The 19,733-nt window shown below is 35.9% G+C and overlaps 1 protein-coding gene across 7 annotated transcripts in view; it reads left to right on the top strand.

Moving 5' to 3' along the window:
* The window catches only part of PDE4D (phosphodiesterase 4D), a 1,533,637-nt gene that overhangs the window by 505,141 nt on the left and 1,008,763 nt on the right, over positions 1-19,733 (top strand). For all 7 annotated transcript variants that reach the window (XM_031666719.1, XM_031666731.1, XM_031666723.1 and 4 more), the window contains one exon: positions 8,993-9,222. In XM_031666719.1, coding sequence (XP_031522579.1) covers positions 8,993-9,222 — 230 coding nt within the window. The remainder of the gene's footprint in view (positions 1-8,992; positions 9,223-19,733) is intronic.

The following is a 19,733-nucleotide window of genomic DNA, read 5'->3' as shown; positions in this document are numbered from 1 at the left end:
GACTTATCTGACTATTTAACATGCTAACCTTTACAATGCTCTGCATAGTGTAGGCCCTCTGAAAGCACTTGAGTGCCTGAAATCTTTCATTCTTATTTAAAACAAAATAGGTGAAAATACTTAATCATGATGTCTATATATTTGAGAGTATTTGAACATGGGGAGAGACCCAACCAGTTTGAGTGGCTGAAGTTTTGGAATTTTTATAGAAATTCCCTATTATGTGTTTCAACTTCATGTCTGACTTAAAATAATAGTTACAATACAACATTGCTAGTAACACCAACGTCTAATACCATTTCCTCTTTCCCAATTTCTTGCAGTTGAAGACATGGAGATGAGTATGTCTATATGCTTCACTCTTTCCTCAGCAAGGTTTATTTAGCATATGGTTTGTTCCAGGCACTGGCTAAGTACTAGGGGTACAAAAGTTGTTTTGGCTCCCTTCCTTCCAGATGTGTCCATGTGTACAGGCTAACAGTGAATAGTCACATAGGCAGATCACTCTCCTACATTTTTCAGGCTGAAGGCTGACTTGGTGTCATAAATAAAAAGGGAGAAGATATTTGTATTCATTGTCTTGGATGATATTTTTAACCTGAGTGGGCAGATTGAAAAGAAAAATGAGGCCGGGCTCAGTGGCTCACACCTGTAATCCCATCACTTTGGGAGGCCGAGGCGGGTGGATCACCTGAGGTCAGAAGTCTGAGACCAGCCTGGCCAACATGATGAAATCCCATCTCTACTAAAAATACAAAAAAATTAGCTGGGCGTGGTGGCGGGTGCCTGTAATCCCAGCTACTTGGGAGGCTGAGGCAGGAGAATCGCTTGAACCTGGAAGGCGGGGTTGCAGTGAGCTGAGATCGTGCCATTGCACTCCAGCCTGGGCAACAAGAGTAAAACTCCATTAAAAAAAAAAAAAAAAAAAAAAGAAGAAGAAGAAGGAAAGAAAGGAAAGAAAGAAAAGAAAAGAGAAATGGTTGAAGGATAGCAGCTTGGACAACGCCTAGGTTTTAAAGACAGCTAATTGAGGAACCAGCAATGAGACTAAATGAAAATGACTGGAGAAGTAGATAGACAGAAAGCAAAAATAAATGACCAATTTATGGGGTGATCTACATCTTTTTTAAATTTTTTTGTCTGTGACAGTCCAGATGTTCTCTTTTTGTCGATGTCACAACTGGCTGGCACTTTCTTTCAACTTGCAAAAGTGTTATGTACTCCAGTAAACCCTAAGTTCTCTGTTACAGCTCTGATCATATACTGGTGATTATCTGTCTATTATATTTTATCTCAAATGAACTGTAAGTGCCTAAGCAAAAGGAGGTGCCTAATTCATCTCTGCATTTTCAGTACCCGACACAAACATGAAAGGTAGTAGGTGCTCAATAAATGATTAATTGAGAAATTAATAGGAATGGAAACACAACTAAGATAGGTTGAACTCCTTTAAAGATATATGTATAAAATATAGCACTACCTGTAACAAGGAAATGCCAAATGTTTGTGGATTACCCCAACAGAAGATTATCTGTGGCTCATGTACTCCAAAATAAGTGTTTCTGATTGGCAAGTGTCTCTTTTGTAAATAGTGATTAAGAAACCATAGCTTCTATCTTGTGGCTCTACCATCTTCAACACATGGTGAGGGGCTACAGAGGGGAAGAGAAATAGGGGGTTGTACTCACAAAGTTTTTATGTGGCAGGCCTGAAAGTGGCACATATACAGACACATACACATTTCCTTAACTTATAATCAATGAACATGTAATGTAACACTCACTGACATCTCTATAGCTACCTGTAAGGGAGTCTGGAGATGTGGTCTCACTGCATGCCCAGAAAGAAACATTCTTTCCTGCAATGCCCATATATGTACATATATATATGTATATACATGTTTACATATGTATTTATATGTGTATATATATGTGTATACATATAGTGTGTGTCTATATATATACACACACACACATTTTAAGGGGATTTTCTTATAGAAATTTTATTTCTACCCTCTCTCTCTCTATATATGAAATAAGTGCCAGAGACCGTGAGATTATTAAGAACCACAGAAATTTATTTAACCCTAGTGATGTGCATGTCTGTGTTTTAAAGGCCATTAAGTAGTTTGCTATCTACTTTTGAAAGAAAAAAATTAAACAAAGAAATTAATTAAATACCTTGGATAGAAACTGAAACAAACAAAAAAGGAAAATAATGATAATAAATTTAACATTCATCCATTGTAAGCGTCAATTATTATGGAATTACTTACTTTAGGCATGTATTTCAGAAAGATATTTGTCCTAACAGTAAAAAGCATAACATTAAAGTTATTTGGTTGTCAATTATTCCATATAAGTTGGCTAATTATTGAATATAATTTTATTTTACTACAAGGTAGCAGGTTCATATTAAATTTATTTCAATATGTTAGCATTTCTTTTATTTTGATACTGCGTATCTTGAAGCTGAATATGAGATATTTCTAAGTCCCATCAATAGCAAGGTGAATGTTGTATCATTTTATTATTATGACTTTTATTAGACTTTTAAAATAGAAAAACAAGACATTTTTATTATAGGGAATATAGAAGGTAATAATTAATAAAGATACTAAAAGAGAATTATTACCAGTACTACTCAGGAGAGCCATTTTAGAGAATTAGGATACATCTTTAAAGAATTGTTTTATGAATATAATATGTGACTTTTTTGTTTTGTTTTGATATTATTGTTTTATAAAAATGAATCACTCTATAATCTGTTCTTCCCACTCAACATTGTATCATTACATGATTATGTATTCTTCTACATTATTTTAACAGTCTCATAGTATTTCATCATATGATGTATCAACATTTACTAAGTCAATCCTTCAGTGCAGCAATTAGATTACATCCAGTTATTTGTTATTATAAATGAGCTGCAGTGAACATCTTTGTGCCTGGATATTTACCAAACAATTTTATTAAACTGTGTCTAAAATGTCAAAAACATTAGTTCTCAAACTTTAATATGCACTAGAATGATACTGGTGACTTATTCAGATTCATAAGCCCTACTCATAGAGATTCTGTTTAGGAAGATCTGGAATAAGACCCAGGAGTCTGAATTTTAGCAGACACCATCTATGATTCTAATGCAGAGGGTTTCAATGTCACATTTTGAGAAATAATGACTTGGAGACATTAGAAATACTATCTTTTTCCATCATCTCCTTGCCATAATGCCATTTTCTAACAATAACATAAAATACTTATTGCTCTGGCAATTAGTTTTACATCTCTCTCCAAAATAAGGACATTTAACCTCTTGCCTTGTACTTGATAAGGTTGTTCTTTTTATTTCTGAACCATAACTGATACACATTGATCTAGAGTGTGAAAAAGCCTCTTATACTGTTTTGGAATGGAAAATGTTAGAATATAGCCCTCTAGTGCTTTATCATTTTTGTTATAAAGGTAAAAGTATTAATAGAAAGTGGGTTTAAACTAACAGAGTGTAAGCATGGGTGTAAACGTCGTTTTTAGTAGAGATAATTATCTCAGAAAAGTTACCTCTTGAGGCAGTTTTATCTAAAAGAGAATGTCACAAACATTAAGTCATTCAACAGATAACCTCAGTTACATAAAGCATTTTTGCAATTGCAATGCTAACACCCAGAGTAGGCAGCTAAATGCTTATAAAAAGATGTTAACTTTGGCCAGCTATATTTAGTGCTACTGAAGCTTTGCTAGATTCATCCTTTGTTCTTCTTTTCTATGTTCATCCAGAAGAATAGTATTTATACATGTGTTAGTCAGGGTTCTCTAGAGGGACAGAACTAATAGGATGGATGTATATGTGAAAGGGAGTTTATTAAGGAGTATTGACTCACATGATCACAAGGTGAAATCCCACAATAGGTGGTCTGTAAGCTGAGGAGCCAGGAAGCCCGTTCAAGTCCCTAAACCTCAAAAGTAAGTAAAGTGGCAGTGCAAGGATCCAAAAACCCAGCACTCTATAGAAGCATGTTACAATATTTGATGATTCTATAATTCTCATCACACTCAAAAGTAGGAAAGCTGATTTCAGTCTGTGGCCCAAGGCCCGAGAGCCCCTGGCAAACCACTTGGGTAGGTCCAAGAGTCCAACTGTTTGAAAACAGGAGTCTGATGATCAAGAGCAGGAAACATCCAGCACAGAAGAAAGATGGAGGCCAAAAGTCTCAGGCATTCCAGTCCTTCCATGTTTTTCTGCCTGCTTTTAACCCAACTGTGCTTGCAGCTGATTAGATGGTGCCTACCCACATGGAGGGTGGGTCTGCCTCTCCCTGTACACTGACTGAAATGGTCATCTCCTTTGGTAACTCCCTCACAGACACACCCAGGAACAATACTTTGTATCCTTCAATCCAATCAAGTTGCCATTCAGTATTAACCATCACAACACATAAGTCATTAACTTAATCAAGACCTGTTTCCAATCCAGGAATGAAGTTCTGTTCTTAGAGGAACTTCCTAGGTACATAAGTACACAGATGCTCACTTTCCCAATCTAAAAGCTAAGACTGTTCCAAGTGCATATGCTTTCTCTTTTTTTCTATATTTGTTATCTGACAGAAACATTGATTTGCCATTGGTTGTTGCAAAATCAGCATTTTATAGCTGGAAGTGTTGCTAAGGTTTATTTTGTATAACCTCTTGATTTTATCCCTATGGAGACTAAAGACCAGCAAGGTTAAGACCAGCAGATCTGGAATGAGTTATTTGTATATAGCAATAGCAATATACAAATAGCAATTTGTACATTGTGTTGTTGCCAGAAAATGGCATTATTGCAAGAAGATGATGGGGAAAATATAGTGTTTCTAATGTCTCCAAGCCATTATTTTTCAAAATGTGATGTTCAAACCCTCTGCATTGGGATCGTAGGTGGTGCATGCTAAAATTCAGACTCCCAGGTCCTGTTCCAGATCTGCTGGTCTTAACCTTGCTTTTCTTTAGTCTCTGCAGACAAAAAATCAAGACATTATACAAAATAAACCTTAAGACCCCTTCCAGTTATGAAGTGCTCTGATTTTTTAACAACCAATGGCACCTCTTAAGACCACCTGAGTAGTTACTGGCAGAACAGGGGATAAAATTTCTATCCTCTCATTTAATGACAGATTGTCATTCATTTCTAATGTTTATGTAGGGCTGCTGTCATCTCAGTTCTGTTTAATTTTTCAAATGAAAATGTGAAGCTTATTGAGTTATGATCAATTAGTGTGTGTTCTGTTCTTTTCTAGTAATACTCACTCTGCCGGTGACTATACTTGTTAAGGTAGTGCAGCATAGTGGCTTTTAGCTCCAGTTTTAACTAGAAGAGATTTGGGTTTGGATCCTGACATGTAGGGTGATCAATCATCCTGGTTTCCTTGGGACTCTGGGGTTTCCCTGGACATAGGACTTTGAGTGCTGAAATCAAAAGGTCCCAGGTGAAGTAAGATGATTAATCACCTCACTAGCCATGTGGCTGTGTGGCCAATGCATGATATTTGATAGGTCTCTGGGGTTTTTAATGGGTAAAATGGGAAAAGTAAGAAGAACTAACTCATAGGATTTTAGTAAAAATTAAATGAGACAGTATATGTAAAACACAGCACTACTTAATAAGGACTCAGTAAATATTAGTCATTATTATTGATGTTTTATAAAACATCTCAGAATTTAGGATTTGAAATAAATGAACTTCCTTTTTAGCTTTCACCTCTTTTTTTTAAACCTTCTCAGTGCCCTTCTATTGTCTTGTTTGTCTATACAACTGGACAATACAACCCAAGGTTGGATAGAGTCCACCATCTCACGTCCTTTCACCTTTTTCAAGATATAAATCAGGAAGACAAAAATTTTCTAGTTGGGAGCCAATATGAAGAATGATCTTCAAAGACAGCATAGTGCTATGAAGAAAGGGGAAATTACCCTGGATTATAATAATAGCTGCCATTTTGTTGAGTGCAAACTCTTTGCCAGATATTGGTGCTTCAAATACTTTACATATTTGGTCCACACAGTGACTCTGAGAGGTAAATATTATTATCTCAGTCTTCAGATGGAGAAACAACCTCAATGAGCCTAAGTTACTTGCCCAAAGATAGCTGTATACTAAGGAGTGTAATAAACAAGGCTGGATATTCCAAGCTTGATGAATTTCTAACTTTCAGCCAATGGGTTAATTTTGGGAAATATAAACTTCCCTCCCTGGGCTAGTTTCTTCACCTGTAAAACTCAGAAGGGAAGGAAATTGCCATATATGAGTGCTAATCACAATGCAGGTAATGAACTATGCACATCAGGTACATGGTCTCATTTAATTCTTGTATGTAAATATTAGTCACATTTTTATAATAAAGAAACATAAGCCTTAGAGAGACTAAGCAACACTCTAGCAATACAAATAGTAAAGTGGCAGTGCAAAGATTCAAAAACCCAGCACTCTATAGAAGCATGTTATAACATTTGGTGATTCTATAATTCTCAATATGTGGATATAATAAGTCAAAAGAACAAAGCTGGAGGCATCATGCTACCTGACTTCAAACTATACTACAAAGCTACAGTAGCAAACAGCATGGTACTGGTACCAAAACAGAGATATGGACAGTGGAACAGAGACAGAGTCACTCGATAATACCACACATCTACAGCCATCTGATCTTTGACAAACCTAAGAGGAAACGAGAAATGGGGAAAGGATTCCCTATTTAATAAGTAGTGCTAGGAGAAAATTATTTAGCCATAAGTAGAAAGCTGAAACTGGATCCTTCCTTACTCCTTATCTGAAAATTAATTCAAGATGGATTAGAGACTTAAATGTTAGACCTAATACCATAAAATCCTAAGAGGAAAACCTAGGTAGTACCATTCAGGACATAGGCATGGGCAAAGACTTCATGTCTAAACACAAAAGCAACGGCAGCAAAGCCAAAATTGACAAATGGGATCTCATTAAACTAAGAGCTTCTGCACAGCAAAAGAAACTACCATCAGAGTGAACAGGCAACCTACAGAATGGGAGAAAATTTTTTCCAATCTACTCATCTGACAAAGGGCTAATATCCGAACCTACAAGAACAAACAAATTTACAAGAAAAAAACCCCATCAAAAAAGTGGGCAAAGGATATGAACAGACATTTCTCAAAGAGACATTCCATACAGCCAACAAACACGCTTGAAAAATGCTCATCATCACTGTACCATCAAATGCAAATCAAAACCACAATGAGATACCATCTCACACCAGTTAGAATGGCGACCATTAAAAGTCAGGAAACAACAGGTGCTGGAGGATGTGGAGAAATAGGAACACTTTACACTGTTGGTGGGATTGTAAACTAGTTCAACCATTATGGAAAACGGTATGATTCCTCAAGGATCTAGAACTAGATGTACCATATGACCCAACCATCCCATTACTGGGTATATACCAAAGTTATAAATTATGCTGCTATAAAGACACATGCACCAGTATGTTTATTGCAGCACTATTCTAATAGCAAAGACTGGAATCAACCCAAATGTCCATCAGTGACGAATTGGATTAGAAAATGTGGCACATATACACCATGGAATGCCATGCAGCCATCAAAAGGGTGAGTTTGTGTCCTTTGTAGGGACATGGATGCAGCTGAAACCATCATTCTTAGCAAACTATCACAAGAACAGAAAACCAAACACCGCATGTTCTCACTCTTAGGTAGGAACTGAACAATGAGATCAGTTGGACTCAGGAAGGGAACATCACACACCGGGAGACTATCATGGGGGAGGGGAGGGAGGATTGCATTGGGAGTTATACCTGATGTAAAATGATATTAGGTTGATGGGTGCAACACACCAACAAAGGCACAAGTATACATATGTAACAAACCTACACGTTATGCACATGTACCCTACAACTTACAGTATAATAATAATAATAAATAAATTAAAAAAATATTGCTAGAGTAGACTTTCCAGCCATTTGGAAATAATTATTGCTCATGTGATAGTATATTTTTCTCAACTAGAATCAAAATATTACATTTTGACCTGGGTTTACCTTTGCATGTGGATAACATGGATCAAATTTGCAAAGTTCTGCTGAGTTGTAACTTAAATACAGATCTGCTGCATCCTCAAGTTTCTTGTAAAGCCTTTTTTTTCTTACTACCCTCTCAGTCTTATAATAATTGTCAAGAGTATATCTGAGTAAGATGTGACATATGAAAACATATGTTTCAAATATGGCCTTAAATATGCAGGAAAAAACAGGACTTTTTTTCTTCCTCTCTTTTCATGGGCATGCATGTAAGAAAAATATATATAAATATAGTCATGTGCTATATAACATTCTAGTCAACTATGGGCCACACATACCATGGTGACCATAAGATTATAATACTGTATTTTTACTGTATCTTTCCTATGTTTAGATATGCTTAAATACACAAATATTTCCCATTGTGTTATAATTGCCTACAGTATTTAGTACAGTTACAATGTACCATCTATGTTTGTGTAAATACACTGTGATGTTCACAAAACAAGGCAATTTCCTAATGATGCATTTCTCAGAATGGATCATTATCAAGTGATGCATAACTGTATATATATGACACATGCATATGTCAAGATATGTATTTAATGATGTTTGCAATTCATTTCATAGGAGTTATAAAAACATTTTGATTTATCCTTGATTTTATAGAATCCACGCACAAAGCTAATAAAGTCTAAGATTACTAAAGATGTTAGGTAACTGTCTTAACCAAGCCACACCTGGTAAACAAATTTACTATGTTAAATATAAATTTAGATTTTAGTGAATCAAATATCATTCACTTAATGTCACTGTTTTCCAGATAGCATTTTTTCATGTATAAATTTTACTTAATTTCTTTCCCAGGAAAGTATTAAGCATTATGTAATGATAAACACTGTGACTTTTGTTGATTATATGTACTTTCTTGAACTATTACTTCAGGCCTCTGAGGAAACACTACATTCCAGTAATGAAGAGGAAGACCCTTTCCACGGAATGGAACCCTATCTTGTCCGGAGACTTTCATGTCGCAATATTCAGCTTCCCCCTCTCGCCTTCAGACAGTTGGAACAAGCTGACTTGAAAAGTGAATCAGAGAACATTCAACGACCAACCAGCCTCCCCCTGAAGATTCTGCCACTGATTGCTATCACTTCTGCAGACTCCAGTGGGTGAGTGCCCTCAAGATGTCACTTCCCCATTTTATATTTTAGATGTGATTGTTATCTGTGGTCTTTTGAGTTTTTGTGGCTCATTGCTTGATTTGAGTGGGAGAACAGTGGGGTTTCTAGAGTAAAAAAAAAGGGATGAATTTCTCAGGTGACATATCTATATCTGCAGGAGAAGATATTTTAGTGAAATTGTTTTACAAAGAAGAGCTGAAAATGTATTGGTGAATGCTAATAAACATTTGCAAAAGGGCAGTTGTACTTGGAAAATTAATATTGGCCATATGTGACTTGATAGAAAAAATTTTAACAAATGAGAACTAATGGACAAATTACCGTGTAGTGATACATGTCTAGAAACAATAGGAAATGTTCACTGATGCAAAATGAATTTGGCATCAAGAATAGATTGTATTGTAATTAGAATCAAAAGAAATATGCAATGGTATTCATGAGTCTAAAAATTTTGCCTTTGACATTTCGAAGTATTGCTTACCAGAATGCCATTTCAGCTCCCAGTATAAGGTAAATTTATTTAGTATTAGTACTTACAGAGGAGTCAGCCACAGCCACATCTCCGTCATGTAACATTTTTATTTCCTACTTTGCAGGGTATGGTTTTTGTTTTTATTCTTTTTCGTATTGTTTATCAATGGGGTTTTACACTTTGAAGCAATGTCACTAGGTTAAAAATTGTGAAAGAAAGTAAGGATATTGGGCACATCCATTATTTGTTCTTGTGACCAGCTGCATTTTTAAGAAGCCTGGATAGAAAGGAAAGAGGATGAAGCCAGTGGGCCATGCATATATAGACTCTTGAACATTTGCTAAAACTACAACAACAAAACAATTACTATGCTACAAATGTGATGCTCCCACATTGTCTGCCAAGTTAAAGGCATTTCTAGGGAAAATGCCTTTTTGGATCTTGTTAAAGTTAGGAAGGTTATGCTCAGAGGAAATTTGACTAGTAACTCAACTCAAAGATACTGAATTTAGCTGTTTTACTTGTTATTGACCAGTCTAAGGGAACTGTGTTAGGAAAAGGTATGAGGAAAATACTACTAGATAAATAATAAGACAACAAATATTCACTCTGAAGCAATGAAAAGAGGAAATATATTTTGTTTCTGTTGTTGTAATTGAGCTATGTGTTTAAAGAAGAATGCATGCACTTTGATCAAACTCATACTAAAGCAGATGGGAATTTTATAACAGCTTGACCAGAACATTTTTTGAAAAATGCTGTTCCCCTGAAACTATTTCTCCTTTCTTTGGAATTAACATTGCTGCTGTTCTGTCTGTGTAGAAAATTCACAGATATCAGGTGTATCCAGGGTTCCCAAGACCACCCTTGGGTTCAACGATTTGCTAGGAGAGCTCTCATAATTCAGAAAATAGTCATATTCATGGCTCTGATGTGTCACAGCAAAAGGATTCAATGCAGAATAAGCAAAGGGAAAGGTAGATGGGACAAAATCTGGAGGAAACCAAACGTAAGCTTCCAAGAGTCCTCAAGTGAAGTAAGACAAGATACACTTAATTCCTCTGGTAATGAGTTGAGACAATACATGTGAAATGTGTTCACCAGGGATGCCTTTACCAGGGAAGCCTATTAAAGACTCAGTACCTAGAGTTTTTACCGGAGGCCAGTCACTTAGGTACCCTCTGCCTAGGATATACAAAGTTCCAGATTTCCAGAAGGAAAGTGGATATTCAGCATAAACCACATTATTTGCACAGACAATTTAGGCAAATTGAGCCACTCTTACCATTTACAGAATGGTGGATAACTCCTGAAATTAAAGTCCACTAAAGACCCGTGTTTCAAACAGACCTTTCTATATTTAATTGACACAGTCCTGATTAACTGTTTACTATACAGCAGGTTATCTTAGAATAGTTATCTTACTTTCTTCACACTTGTGGAAGATGAGATTATAATTAAAATTAAAATGTACTAATTTAAAGCCCTGATGTATTCAATTAGCTTTGGTATCTCAAAAATTTTGGTTGCAAACCATGATTTCTCATTTTGAGTTGGTGTTATATCATGTGCCTTTAAAATAAAATGATGCAATATACCTAATATATCTCTATGTAGTTGGACATTGTGTGTAATCTAAAATCTTGAGCTGGGTGCAGTGGCTCATGCCCATAATCCCAGCACTTTGGGAGGCTGAGGCAGGGATTTATTGAGCTCAGGAGTTTGAGACAAGCCTGGGCAACATGGCAAGACCCCATCTCTATCAAAAATACAAAAAAAAATAGCTGGGTGTGGTCCCAACTACTCAGGAGGCTGATGCAGAAGGATCGCTTCAGCCTGGGAAGGCAGAGGTTGCAGTGAGTCAAGATCCTGCTACTGCACCCCAGCCTGGGTGGCAGAGGGAGAATGTATTGCTAAAAACAGTCTCCAAGTGCCAAGGAACTTCAGGGTTCAGAATTATCTGTATCACAGCATCTCTGTTGATTCAAATTTATTTCCGTCTTCATTAAAAGTCTAAGAATCAAGTACAATTGACCTTTGAACAATACAGGTTTGAACTGCACAGGTTCCCTTATATGAGGATTCTTTTCAACCAAACACAAATGGAAAATATAGTATTCTTGGGATGTGAAACTCATGTATACAGATGGATTGAATTTTCATATGTGTGGGTTCCAGAGGGCAAATTGCAGGACTTGAGTATGCATGAATTTTGGTACATGTGATAGTCCTGAAACCAATCCCCTACATATACCAAGGAATGACTATATAAGCAATATCATGCTTACTATTTACAAATTTATCCAATATTATGAAGAAAATAATTTTTCTTTTTGAGAGATGGAACAAGGGTTTCTTTTCAAAAGAAATAATAGACAATAATGGCCAATCAACAAAAACCAAACTGAGTACATATTAAAGGTATTGTTACTACATTTGGAAACCAGAACAATTTGTGAATTGAATATTGAGGAAAGAAAAATCAGGAGTATAATTTTCTGGAATGTCGAAGCTTTGAAGGAGAAATAGAAGGTAAAGTTCGGGCTTTTATTCTGTAGCCATTTCAGTAAACTAGGAGCCCGATTCCTTCACAGCTGTCAGAAAGAACTAATGGGAAATTTACCCTATTTTAACTGAGTTGTCTCCAGCCCAGTTCCCCATTATTAAAGGTTAGTATGCCTTTAAGTCCCATTGTCAACCTGTGCTGAGACAAGACCTTAGCAATTGCAAATCTTTGATGGTAAAGGTGACTTTTCATGCCCTCCAGATTCATTTTCCTTTCTTTCTTAACATCATAGCCTTTTGATCTTTCTTCTGGTGTATCAGTATGCCAGATACTTGGTTTGTCAAGTGTCAGGCAGTGGGTCTAGAGACTTGTTCCACCACTTTAGAAAGCCACGGTATGGCCCTGAGAATCATTAGTTTCTGAAACAGAACTTTGGCCTGCAAAAATAAGTGTTGTAGATGACAGCTATTAGCTTCCTCATGAAGTACTTGGGTCAAGAGACTGAGTTCAAAAGAACTTTTAGTTATTCACACTTCCGTATTTCTACTTTGAGTTTTTTTCCCAAGCAATGCGAATGTGTTCAAATGTACAGTTTTTAACAATTTCTTTTGAGTGTGCCCAAACTGTTAGATTGTGTATGTTGTGATTTAGCAAACTTTAGAAACCGTAAATGAACCCAAAACAGAATTATTAAGACCTGGGATGCCTATAACCCTGAATTCTTCTGCCAGTTAACTTTCCATACAGGGTAGACTCATTCAGGCTTCACCGTTGTTTACTGACCTTCCTCGAAGTAAGAGAGACAGCTCTTAGTGACTTGAAATGTTATGAACATGGCATAGAAGTAATTTGGAAAGTCAGTTTTTCATATTTTCTTCCTAAATAATTTTCTATCTGTTACCTTTTATAAAATCCTTTTATTAAGGTATAATTTATATGCATTATGCATCTTGAATTATTATGTATTTATACACTCACATAGTCACCATCCTATTTCTCAACTTATCACTAAAGGTTACTTTGCCTCCCCTTGGACCTCACATAAATGGAATTGTACCGTATGTACTTGTGTCTGGCTTCTATTAGTTGAAATGTTCTTTAAAAAAAAAAAAAGAAAAAGAAAAAGAAAAGAAATGCATGTTTGTGTATATCTCAGCAGCTTGTTCTTTTTATTGCATAAATATACCATAATTTATTTATTTTTACTCTCTTACTAATGAACATTTAGGTTGTTTCTAGTTTGAGGGGATTATGAATGAAGCTGCTGTGTACACTTATACCAGTCTTTTTGTGAACATATGCACTCATTTCTTTTGGGTATATTCCCAGAAGTAGCATTTCTGAGTCATAAGGAGGCAAATATTTATTTTCTAAAGTGTTGTACTCTTTTGCCTTCCCACCAGCAATACGTACAAGGTACAGTTGTTCTATATTCTCACCAACACTTAGTATTTTCAGTCTTTTTCATTTTGGTCATTCTGGTGAATGTGTACTGGTATCTGACTGTGGTTTTAATTTACATTTCCCTGATGAGTAGGAATATCGCTTACTTTTTGATGTGTTTATTGAACATTTGGATATCTTCTTTGTCTTATGCTCATTCAGACATTTGTTCAGTTTTTCTTTTATTTATTGATTTCTGAGGGCTCTTTGTATATTCTAGACATGAGTCTTTTGTTAGACATGTGTATTATAAAGTGAATATTTTGTTCTAAACAGTGTCTTGAATTTTTACTTTCTCTTTACTTTGAATATGTTGGTAACCCTAAGGACCTATGAAATAATGATGGAAGTGTGCAGCAGGGAGAAGAAACTGTAAGGCAAGAAGTGGGCCCAACTTAATAAGGGGAAAACAAGAATGACATTTAACCTACAGAGCAATTTCACTTGGAGACAAGGATAGCTGGTCCCTTGAATATTGGATGGTGGCAAATAAAACATCCAAGCACTAAGAGAGCAGGCAGAGAAGAGTTGAGAATGAAGCAATAGCATGCTTATGGTGGCTGATAGCCGAGTAGTGAGTGGACAAGAGTTGGGGCTCTGGACATAGATGGTCTGAACTTGAGTCCTGCCTCCCATCTACTAGCTGTACCACCTTGTGAAGGTACTTAACCACTCCAAGTTCCTAATTTTACAAAAGCAAAAGTAGGAAAAATGGGAGCACCTACCTCATGGGTTTGTTCTAATGATATAATACTTATCCCCATTTTTCACATATTGTAAATACTTAATATATAACATCAAAAACTACTACTCCTATACTGGGAAAATACTAGAACAAATAATGTTTGTTGTTGTTAATGTTTGTTTACTTATTGGAATTGGCTTCAGAGATCCTCTACAAATAACTCTTGGGGTAGAGATGGATGTTCTAGCAGATTTGGGAGTCAACCAGAAATTGGCTCCTGTTTCAGAAAGTTACAGTTATTATGGACTTGTGACATTTGTGTTCAGAAGTCTGTATCTGGCATCTTCCCACAGACATGTCTTGCTTTCAAGTGCTGTTCAGTTATGTTTGGAACAAGAATGGTGGTTTCCCTACTTCTGCTTCACATCTTCTACAACCTTGCTGACTTCTAAATAGTTTCCTGCTCAGAATCCTCAGAATTAGGATCTCCTTTCAGTCCTATCTTGGGCACTGGCTTACATTCCCCCATGTGGTCCATGTGCCCCTAGACAATCTAAGGAGAGTCTAGCTTGCCACACATGTGGAAATAATTCCCAGTGCACAGGTGGGAAGTTATGGGAACAAAGAAAGGGTGGGAGAGGTAGCAATAAAACTCTCTACTTATGTTTCATTGCTGCATCTGCTATAATAAAATGAGAGCCAAGAAGCGACTTATCACCTTGTGACATGATGACACCCCTCTGGATAGATGTATATTCAGGGATATGGGTGGGTGGAGAATGTTACAAACATTTTCTCATCCCTAGTATCCTATTACCTCTCTGAAGAAGTACACTGTGTACCATCGTATCACTATGTCCTATAAAAAAAAGAAAATGAAAAGAATGTAAAAGAACACATGGTCACTTTTGGGGATAAATTTTACTACCCAACAGAGAGAGAAGAATTACTTTAGTCATACAAGGGTTCATTTTACAAGGATCTTCCAGAACTATTTCCTTGATTTGTGTGCTATTCACAGAGGGACTGGTCCCAGATGCCAGTTAGACATTGGATTCTTTGACTAACCACTCTTCATCTTGTGTTCTTGAGTACAAACAGTACGTTAGAGTGAACATTAAAAAAAGATTATTTTCAGCAATTTGTTACTGAATCAAAATCCAAACAGAAAATGAAAAAAGAAAAACAGAAGTCTGGATCAGACACATCTGATCTTTCAAATTTGGTCTTTTAAACTTAAGAAGGTATTAATGGGCATTTCATATTTTAAATATTTTGGATATAAGGGTTTATAAAGTTAAAGATTGTATTTCACAGTCTACCATGAAGCCTGTACCTTCATATTTGATATGTGTTCAAGCTTCAAGAGATTTATCTAAGTTCTGATTGAATGTTATATGGAAGATCTATAACTCGCTAGGCAAAGTTTCCCAAATTGAAAATAAAACACATAATTGTGATTGTGAAACATTCTCTAGAAATATAGTATTCTTGAACTAGATGAAATTTTAAAAGAAAATTGGGAAACAATACTTCCAATAATCTTGAAGATACATACTAAGCAGACAAAACTGGATTATTTTGGTTTTGATTGATTTAAATACAATTTATTATTGTGGTGTTTATCTAAACTTCTCGGGATACTCACAAAATATCACAATCCCTTCATTTTAAAGCATTGTTCTGATTTAACTATATCTGTCTTTGCTTTACAATTTGTAAATTTGTGATTATTTTTGTTTTGTTTTGTTTTTGAAAGGGAGTCTTGCTGTGTCACCCAGGCTGGAGTGCAGTGGCGCGATCTCGGCTCACTGCAACCTCTGCCCCCTGGGCTCAAACGATTCTCCTGCCTCAGCCTCCCAAGTAGCTGGGACTACAGGCATGTCCCACCACACCAGGCTATTTTTGTTGCATTTTTAGTAGAGACGGGGTTTCTCCATGTTGGCCAGGCTGGTCTCGAACTCCTGGCCTTATGTAATCTGCCCGCCTCAGCCTCCCAAAGTGCTGGGACTACAGGCGTGAGCCATCATGCCTGGCCCCAAATTTGTGATTTTCAAGATTAAAATTAGAATCTAAGACTGATGGAGCACTTTAAAATATCTGGATAAAAATCATCGTATTTCCAGAATCAGGGCAATTCTTGAATCTAATCTAAAATAAGCAGTGAAAAACTGCTGACTTTCTTCTCACCTATCGTAGAATCTCTAAAAGGTTTATGCTATATCTGCCATGCCTTCAGTTTACAAAATAATAAGATCATGATTAAACTCCAATGTCTTTTTCAGGCTATCACAGTACCTTTTCATTCTTGTAGTACTTTCTGGTGTCCTCATTAAGGATATGCTGAATGGACTGATACTATACCACAGTATTTTACTTTATATCTGTGTGTCAGTAAAGCAGCATGTATCAGGGGAAGATTTACCTTTGTATATCAAAGGCTTCTATTTCACCAGGCTCCCACATTCTTAAAAACACTGAAGAGGGTGGCAACTTTTGTGTTCACCAACATCAGAGGAACTGGTTCCTATTTTCAAAACTTTCTTGTGCCAATGTGACTTGTTTTAGTAACATAGATTGGCTGGGGAATCCCATATTTTTTAAAGCGAACCCAGGGAAGCATTTATTTTACCGTGAAAAGTGCTAGGGAACAATACTATATTAAGCACAAGGCAGAACTCAACAAAGCCCTTTCCTTTGATTGTTTCCATCACTGAATAATAATGGTTCCATTCCACAGATAGTTTCTTTGCTACAACACTGCTCTGCCTGACCCTCCTTACATAATGCAGAATTGTGAATCACTGAAGTGTTTAAGGAGAGCTTATAATTCTTTAAAAGCATTTTCATTCTGTTTTACAGTATTTGTGTTTATGGAAAAAAGTAGGTAAAAACATTCTGACCAAATTATATTTGTTTAATTATTATGTACTGCATAATGTATAATACTGATTCAAACTTAATATGACCAGAGGGCATCGCTTGGAGAAATCCAAAACAAAAAATATATTTTCAGTTGAAATTCATTAAAGAATGAAGTAATCAAACTGTTTTTCTGTATAAATGAGAACTGCAAAATGACAAAAGGTTTCTTAAAAAAAACTGTATATAGAAAACAAACTATAGAAAAAATATATCACTTCTTGGGTTAAACACACATGCCCCCCACCAAAAAGAAAAAAAAATTCTAGCTACTTAGAATTCTTTCTGGAACTGAGAATTTAAATATTATTTATCATCCCATTTCTCTCATTCATTTAGAATCTGCCCTCCAGTTGAAAGGAAGTAGATGGAGCCAGGCATTTTTAGATTATTTCAAATCTGAGGAATTGAACAAAAATAAATGCTATTTGGTCATGTTGTTTGAAGTCATCTATGCAACATCTCTGGATGATGAATTAACTTTATTTAATAGGTTAGCATTATTTACACTGAAGTTTGTGGCTCTGAGCTTCGTTAAGGTGAGACCTTTGTCCACATTCCCAGAAGGGCTTTTTCTCACGGGGTTCTGAATTTTTACCGTGATGTAATTCCTAAACAATTGTGATTAGTGCTAAATGTTATCATAAACACACATACACACACACACACGCACACACATATCCCTTGCTGTGTGAAAGCTATATGTAGAAATTTAAAACTTTAGAGTGCTTAAACTTTTTAAATATGTAATTTATAATATATAAATAATATTTATGATATAAAGTTTATAATACATAAATACTGTACTTCTTTACCATTCACTTTCTAGAACTTTCCCAGCTTTTGATCACATATTTCAAAGGTGGTGTCCCTCTTTACTCCTCTACTAACTGTTCTGTGTTTCAGTTAACATGTGATTTTGGCTTTCTTATTTCTCCAACATTATTTAATTCAGACTAACTTTATTTATTGAAGGTATATACCAGACATACCTTGGAGATATTGTGGGTTCAGATCCAGGCCCCTGTAATAAAGCAAATATCACAATAAGGCAAGTCACACATACTTTTTGGCTTTCCAGTGCATATAAAAGTTATGTTTACACTATATTGTAGTGTGCAATAGCATTGTCTCTAAGAAAACAATGTATATACCTTAAGTAAGAAGTACTTTGTTGCTAAAAAAAAATATGCTAACCACCATCTGAGCCTTCAGCAAGTCAGAAACATTTTGCTGGTGGAGAGTCTTGCCTCAATGTTCATGACTGCCAACTGATCAAGGTGGTGGATGCTGAAGATTGGGGTGGCTGTGACAATTTCTTAGAATAACACAACAATGAAAATTGTCACAACCATTGATTCTTCCTTTAATCAATGATTTCTCTGTAGCATGCAGTGCTGTCTGATAGCATTTTACCCGCAGTAGAACTTCTTTCAAAATTGGAGTCAATCCTCTTAAACCCTGCTACTAGTTTGTCTACTAAGTTTATATAATATTTTAAATCCTTTGTTGCCATTTCAACAATGTTCACAGAATCTTTACCAGAAGTAGATTCTGTCTCAAGAAACCACTTTCTTTGCTTCATCCATAAGAAACAACTCCTCATTCATTCAAGTTTTATCATAAGATTGCAGTAATTTCTTTATATCTTCAGGTTCCATTTCTAATTCTAGTTTTCTTGCAATTTCCACCACATCTGCAGTTACTTTCTCCTCTTGAACTCCTCAGAGTCATCCATGAGGGTTGGAATCAATGTCTTCCAAACTGTTGTTAATGTTGATATTTTGACCTATGCCTATGGATCACAAATATTCTTAATGGCATCTAGAATGGTGAATCCTGTGCGGGAGGTTTTCAATTTACTTTGCCCTGATCCATCAGAGAAATAAGTATCTGACGTAGCTATAGCCTTATGAAATGTGTTTCTTAAATAATAAGACTTAAAAATTTAAATTAGTCCTTGATACATGGACTTCAGAATGAATGTTGTGGTAGCAGCATGATAACATTAACCTCCTTGTACGTCTCCAGCAAAGCTCTTGAGTGACTAGGTGCATTGTCAATGAGCAGTCATATTTTGAAAGGAATCTTTTTTCTGAGCAATATGTCTCAACAGTGTGCTTAAATATTTAGTAAACCATGCTATAAACAGGTATACTGTCATCCAGTCCTTACTTTTTATTTATAAAGCACAGAGAGAGTAGAGTTAGCACAATTCTCAAGGGCCCTAGAATTATTGGAATATTAAATGAACATTGACTTCAACTTAAAGTTACCAGGTGCATTAGCTCCTACCAGGATAGTCAGGTTTTCCTTTGAAACTTTGAAGCCAGGCATTGACTTTTCCTCTCTAGCTATGAAAGTTGTAGATGGTATCTTCTCCCAGTAGAAGGCTATTTTGTCTCCACTGAAAATCTGTTGTTTAGCGTAGCTGCCTTCATCAATTATCTTAACTAGACCTTCTGTATAAA

The sequence above is a fragment of the Papio anubis genome, chromosome 5 (assembly GCF_008728515.1).
Source record: "Papio anubis isolate 15944 chromosome 5, Panubis1.0, whole genome shotgun sequence".
Taxonomy (NCBI): domain Eukaryota; kingdom Metazoa; phylum Chordata; class Mammalia; order Primates; family Cercopithecidae; genus Papio; species Papio anubis.
The sequence above is the reverse complement of the archived record's forward strand: the minus strand, read 5'-3'. Positions and strand labels throughout refer to the sequence as shown.